We start from the raw sequence: 6,912 nt of genomic DNA on the forward strand, positions 1-6,912 counted from the left end.
ATGATGGACTGTTGTTTCTCTTTGCTTATTTGAGCTGTTCTTGCCATAATATGGACCTGGTCTTTTACCAAATAGGGCTATTTTCTGCTCAAACCCATTAAGGAAAGAAATTCTACAAATTAACTTTTAACAAGGCACACCTGTTAATTGAAATGCATTCCAGGTGACTACCTCATGAAGCTGGTTAAATAAATTGTGACTTAGACAATGAGGAAGCCCTTTACACACATGGAAGTGCTTCAGTGTTAAATACAGAATCGAACTTGATCCCTTGAATTATGTCTTGACCAGTGGTACCAATACCAATTGCATGGGATCGATTGATGATTGACTGTTGGGCAGAATCTCACCCAGTGTTATGTATACCGCCAGGATTTTGAGTTTTTATTATACCTGAGCCTAGAGGATTTGTCACTTCAAATACATCCTGGTAGAGAATGATAGACAATGATGAGGGGGACTCTTGTAACAGTACTTTTTCCTATGCAGTTTTTTCATTTGTCACATCCTCTAAAACATTGCCAACAGAGACATGCATTTTTGCCTGTTTGTAACGGTCTTTCATAGTTGAGATGAGATGATTGTGGACTATAGGATAAGGAGGACCGAGCACGCCCCCATTCTCATCGACGGGGCTGTAGTGGAGCAGGTTGAGAGCTTCAAGTTCCTTAGTGTCCACATCAGAGGAAGGCCCTAAAAATTGTCAGACTCCAGCCACCCTAGTCATAGACTGTTCTCTCTGCTATAGCACGGCAAGCGTTATTTGGAGCGCCAAGTCTAGCTCCAAAAGGCTTCTTAACAGCTTCTACCCCAAAGCCATAAGACTCCTGAACAGCTAATCAAATGGCTACCCAGACTATTTACACCCCCCCCTCCCTCTTTTACATTGCTGCTAATCTCTGTCACTTTAAATCTACCTACATGTACATATTACCTCAATTACCTTGACCAGCCTGTGCCCCCACACATTGACTCTGTACCGGTACCCTCTGTATATAGCCTCGCTACAATTATTTTACTGCTGCTGGTTAATTATTTGGTATTTTTAAAAAAAAAGGTTTACTTAACACTTATTTTTCTTAGAACTGCACATTGTTGGTTAAGTAAGCACTTCATTGTGTCTACAACACCTGTTGTATTCGGCGCATGTGACAAATAACATTTTGATTTGACTGTCCCAGGAGAGATTTCAGTGTCTCTTTGATGGGGATGAATTGACAGAAACATTCCTTGCCACTAGCATCAGAACCAAGGTAAATCTGAGTGGGCTCAACATAGCTCAAGTAAAAATTTAAAAAATGCCTCTGTTCTGTAAGCAGATCTTCTTGTGATACTCCGTCAATTATTTGCTTTATCTCACTGTCATACAAGTTAAGCATAGACAACTTCTTGTATTGTCCCTGCTTCACTTGTTTTGAGAGCACACTTTTCATTCCACAATTGTGGACCTCCTGGAACTCTACTGTGGACTGTATTGTACTGGCTGGCAACAGCATTTGGGCTTGCATCTTCAGGTAAAACAAGGCCAAGTTACTCAAGAATGCCCCTTGGTCATCTTCATTAACTACATCACCTTTATCAACATGTGCATCTGTGAGTGTGACATCTACTGTGTCTTATCATCTACGGTGTTTTCTACATTTTGTCTGACATGACTGTGATCTACAACCGGTTCCTTATGTTTTCTGCTCAGATGGATGTTAAAAGATGGCCTGACCCGGAAATATAGAGCATTCGGAAAGTGTTCAGACCCCTTCCCTTTCTCCACATTTTGTTACATTTAAAGCCTTATTCTAAAACGTATTAAATACATGTTTTCCCTCAATCTACACATAATACCCCAAAATGGCAATGTGAAAACAGGTTTTTATTTATCCTTGAGATATTTTTATATCTTGATTGGAGTCCACCTTTGGTAAATTCAATTGATTGGATATGGTTTGGAAAGGCACCACAGTTGACAGTAAAAGACACATGATAGCACGCTTGGAGTTTACCAAAAGGCACCTAAAGGACTCTCAGACCAAGATAAATAAATGTCTCTGATATGTATACACACACACAACTCAATAACCATAAAGTATACACGCATGCACACATTGGTAGTATTGAGGATATAATCTTTCAATTCCTTCTCCATTTCACCACAGTTCAGCTTCTCTCCCTTCCTCCGCCATGACTATGCTACATCTACCTTAATTTATGGAATGTCTTGCCTCCAACCACTCAGCATGATAAAGCTTTGACTGTTCACTTTATGGACATACACATACCCAAACACTTGGGCTTGGCACTTCCCAGAAAATCAGTCTCTCTGCTTCTTTCAAACACAAACACCCCCACACATCTGATTTCACCCTCTCTGCTGAGTGTTTCCCAGTACTCGTCCCTCCATCTCTCTCTAACACACACAGTGTCACAAACGTCTGTCTGTTTGCTGCTGATTCGGCCTGGCTCCAGACACAGAAAGTACCCTCTGCGCCCTCCTGACTCCCTCTACCCAGAAAACATGTGGCGGGAAGAGGGAAGTACCCCTAACCAACAAGCCCTCCAACTGAACACCCAGCCTGCCCTCTACTCAAAAAGCTGGAGGGAAGAAAAAGCCTACTGAATAGGTTGACTATACCACAGAAAAATATTGTTTATGTTCAACCATTGACAAAGCAAAGAGCAATTCATGTGTCAGAGCAATTTAAAGAGATCAACATGTTTATGAAATAGGGTGGAAATTAAGTTATTTGTTGAGGTTTGTGGAGGGTTGAAAAAGGAGAGGTCTGTTAAGAGTCAGGCCTAGCACTGAGGTATGGCAAAAGTAAATCAGAAATACAATGCCTAATGCCAATGACCACAGGCGTATTCTTTACGCCAATTCTGTTGCAAAATGTTTCTTTAAACGGATGCCATAGGAACGAAACAGGGAGGGACCTACCTGAATTTGTCCAATAAAAACTTGTTTTCATTGAAAAATGCAACTGTTCGCACTAATGATTACACCCCACATGTTCAAGTGTAGCATGTGCACAAGCATTCACACAACCACACCAACAGAATGAAGAGTACACACCAAACCTTTACATAAAATGCCTTTTGTATTAAAAGTTGTTCAATCCAGACAAGTGGGTGGTAAAAGGCTTGTCTGGGGTCAAAATTACAATTGAAATCAGGAATTCACATTTCAGAAAGAAACTATTTCTAAGATAAAAACAAACATGGCTTACTTTTTGCTGAACCCACAACATAAAGCTGTTTGGGCTCATACTCTCAGTGAAGGAATACCAGTGTGGGGGGAAAAAAAGAGCTCAAACTTTGCACTGAAATGACTGTTATTCCATCTACACCTCAACTTCCTCATTGAAAAAGACAAAAAGGGCCATTACATTTTATTTCAAATCACTTTTTGACTGTACACCTTTTTGATTTGAACACCATGCCTTCATCACTGGAAAATATAAACAGCTGGGTTTAACAACATTTTAAATCTTACAAACAGGGTTGTCAAACTATTTAATAATTTCTTAATTTCTGTCTTTCAAAAAAAATATTTTAACTTCAATTATCTAAAAACACAACTTCAACATTTTCGCATTTTTAAAAATATTTTATTTATTTTATGAATGAGCCAATTGTAAACTGGGGATTATTAGGTGACCATGATGGTTTGACGGCCAGATTAGGAATTTTAGCCAGGACACCGGGGTTAACACCCCTACTCTTACGATAAGTGCCATGGGATCTTTAATGACCTCAGAGAGTCAGGACACTCGTTTAACGTCCCATCCGAAAGCCGACACCCTACACAGGGCAGTGTCCTTTGTACTAGCATAGACCCTATTTTACATAATGTGAGGTGTTTGTATTGTGCCTGCCATTGGTTTAGACACAGCATGCTCTTGAATACAGGGTGGGTGTTATGTTTTGGCTAAATGTATTAAAATGGGAATAACAGAAATTTCAGCATTCAAATGGTACCACAAAGATGATTTGTCCACATTTCAAAAAATGTTGACTTGAATTAGAATATCAGTTGTTTGACATTACACTGTCAATAGTCCATGTGACACCTATTGAAATCATAGCATATACAAAATAGACATTCCCATTTAAGTTGACATTCAACGGTGAGTGGACCGGTGGCCATCTGTGTGTAAGTAAAAATGTTAATTTCAATGGTGTACCACCAGCTAAATTCCACTGGTCTGAAGGGATATAATTCATAGAATGGAACTATTTCTAAAGATTCAAATGGCACCCAACCTGTATTTAAGAGTATGCTGTGTCTCAACTAATGGCGGGCACAACACATATACCTCAGAATATGTCAATTGGATTTTACACGTTTTAGATAATTGACATTAAAATGTTTTTGTTTTTTTAATAGTTTGACAAGCCTGTTAAGCTTTTAAATTACAAACTCAACCATTTGTATTTCCCAGTGATGAAGAAATTATGTCTCATGGTATGTTGGGTTATGCTAAACTGGTCAACTTTGAACACCTCTATCTCCTGAATCTTTTGGCTTTCAGTTCCAAAATGTCACCTTCTGACCACCTCTTCCATGGGCAAATGTGCACGTAAAGTTGAGTTCTAATCAAAAAGGAGTGAGGTCAAAAAGTGATTGAAATCAAACGGAAGAACCTGGAAGTAAGCCTCTTTCACTATGAGCCCAACTGAAATGAAAATGAAACTGTAAAGTACTGTTGTGATTGTAGGGCTCCTTGTTTGGCACATACAGACACAGGTGTATTTCTTAGGAAGGCACTTGACATGGGGTCCTGTCCCCCCCCCCATGTCACATCAGTAAGGACCTTGTTTGTGCACATTGAAGAGTGAGATGGGCAGGGGAAGTTAAATCCAACGTTACCAAATCCTGAAGAAAAACACAAAAAAAGCCACAACACTCCATGGCCTGACAACACATCTTAATAGGACTTTTTCTCTGCAGGTAAAACACAATTTCTTCATGTTTAGACTATGTGTTATGTTTAGTCATTTTAAATTAGTTGCTCAGGTTTAAACTAGTTCCAGTGACCAGTGCATATTCAGAGTTTGGGGTTTATTTGACACTAAAAATCCAAACATGAGCTTTTGCATGGAGGAGGAGGAAGGGGGGTCCTTGAGCCCATCAGAATCCACACAAAAAGTGACCAATCCCTGTTCAGCAAAGGGACTAATCCTCTAATCCCTCTCCAGGCCAGAAGGACCCGCCCAGAAACCATGAAAAAGTACAACTCAACAGTAATCAAACCCCACCAAAGTTCCAGAACAAAAAGCGTCTCTTAGGTTTTTACAATAAGACATTCCCAGTTAGGCACGTTTCCAGAAAAAGTGTCAATTACAAAGCTGTGTGATATTTTTTTTTGTTAAATCTCAAACATTCAAGTACTTTGTCATGTAAACACTTTTTAGGCTATTTCAATATAAATTGTTGTCATCGTCGATTGTTGTGTGCAAATAACTTTCCAATAATACTGACGGTCGCATTATCAAAAAGAGGCCGTATAATTTTGTTATCAACAGGTTATCAAAACAGGCCTTGTTTTTTTAATGAGTTTTACTTGGCTAGATAACTATCACAGTTGCAAACTTAGATGTTTTTTTTTAGAAAAGAACACAAGAACAACAGCGATTTCCACCGCTGGGTAAAGAGGAATAGTTCATCTGTCTCACGATTTCTGCGAACAGTTCGTCGACCAAGCCTTTATTTTTGGCAGAAGTTTCCATAAACGGACAATTCCACTCCTGAGCCAGCACCTTGCCTTCCCCGGAAGAGACCTCTCTCTCGCCTTCCAAGTCCACTTTATTTCCAACCAATACCATGGGCACTCGCTCGTATCTTTTCACTCGGATGATTTGATCCCTCAACGCCTTGATGTCTTGGAAGCTCTGCTGGTTGACCAGACTGTAGACCAAAATAAACCCCTGCCCGTTTTTGATGTACAGGTCTCGCATGGAGGCGAACTGTTCGGTCCCCGCCGTGTCCAGTATCTCCAGAACAGAGGGAGACGAGTCCACCTCGATCTCCTTTCGGTAAAAATCCTCTATTGTGGGGTCGTATTTCTCAATGAAGGATCCCGTCACAAACTGGACAGTCAATGCAGATTTACCCACGCCGCCCGAGCCCAACACGACCACTTTATACTCCCTCATGGCTTCGGAAAACAGACAGCCCCTCTCCACGAATCCTCTACCCACCCGCTGGCCGACCCGATGTTTTCAGACCGCAGAAAGGCAGCTCTTTCGAGGGTGGGAGTTGTCAAATCCCTCGGCGGAAACGCTTTCGAGGGTCGTCTCCGAAGGTCCTGGTAAGAATCCGAAGAGAGCGGCCGTTTCCGAACATTAATAATATAACGCGTTGCACATTTCCGTTGTTTGTACCGTGCCACGGTGTTAAAAAGCGTGATCTCTTCTATGGCTGGCGTTTCCTGCACACAATTTCTCAACGCAAGACAACCAACGTCACGAACCAAGGCTTAGTTCTGTGATTTCTTAAAGGGGCAGTCACCCAAAACATTAGTCTACGCAAATATTAGTCACCTGGGGCCTCATTTATAAACCGTGCTTGCATACAAAATATACCCCCAAAATGTGCGTGCGCCAGTTAACAAAAAAAAACCTGACGTGAGAATGTGTTCACCACCCTGCAAATTTGAGACATCAGCTGTTCGAATACCCATACTAACATTCTGTATACTACATACAAGAGTATATACTACATATTATTAGTTAATTTTAGTATATTGTAAGCAAACCGTATCATTTCAGTTGAGTGTACTAGTGCTTCGCCTGTCTACTGGAAGTTGAGATATGTAACTTCTTGCTAGCTTGTTAGCATAGCTAACAAATTGCTAGCTAGACATCTTATGACTTCATTAACAATGTCCATTGAGAACGAACAACTTGACCGCTTAGCTG

The 6,912-nt window shown here is 40.6% G+C and overlaps 1 protein-coding gene across 1 annotated transcript; it reads right to left on the bottom strand.

Moving 5' to 3' along the window:
* Positions 1-3,070: 3,070 nt before the first annotated feature.
* LOC112226550 (ras-related protein Rap-2b) lies at positions 3,071-6,467 on the bottom strand. The gene has a single exon (XM_024390941.2). The coding sequence runs from the start codon at positions 6,145-6,147 to the stop codon at positions 5,599-5,601; it is 549 nt and encodes a 182-aa protein (XP_024246709.1). The 5' UTR covers positions 6,148-6,467; the 3' UTR covers positions 3,071-5,598.
* Between the last annotated feature and the right edge of the window lie 445 nt (positions 6,468-6,912).

The sequence above is a fragment of the Oncorhynchus tshawytscha genome, linkage group LG28 (assembly GCF_018296145.1).
Source record: "Oncorhynchus tshawytscha isolate Ot180627B linkage group LG28, Otsh_v2.0, whole genome shotgun sequence".
NCBI classification, from domain to species: Eukaryota; Metazoa; Chordata; class Actinopteri; order Salmoniformes; family Salmonidae; genus Oncorhynchus; species Oncorhynchus tshawytscha.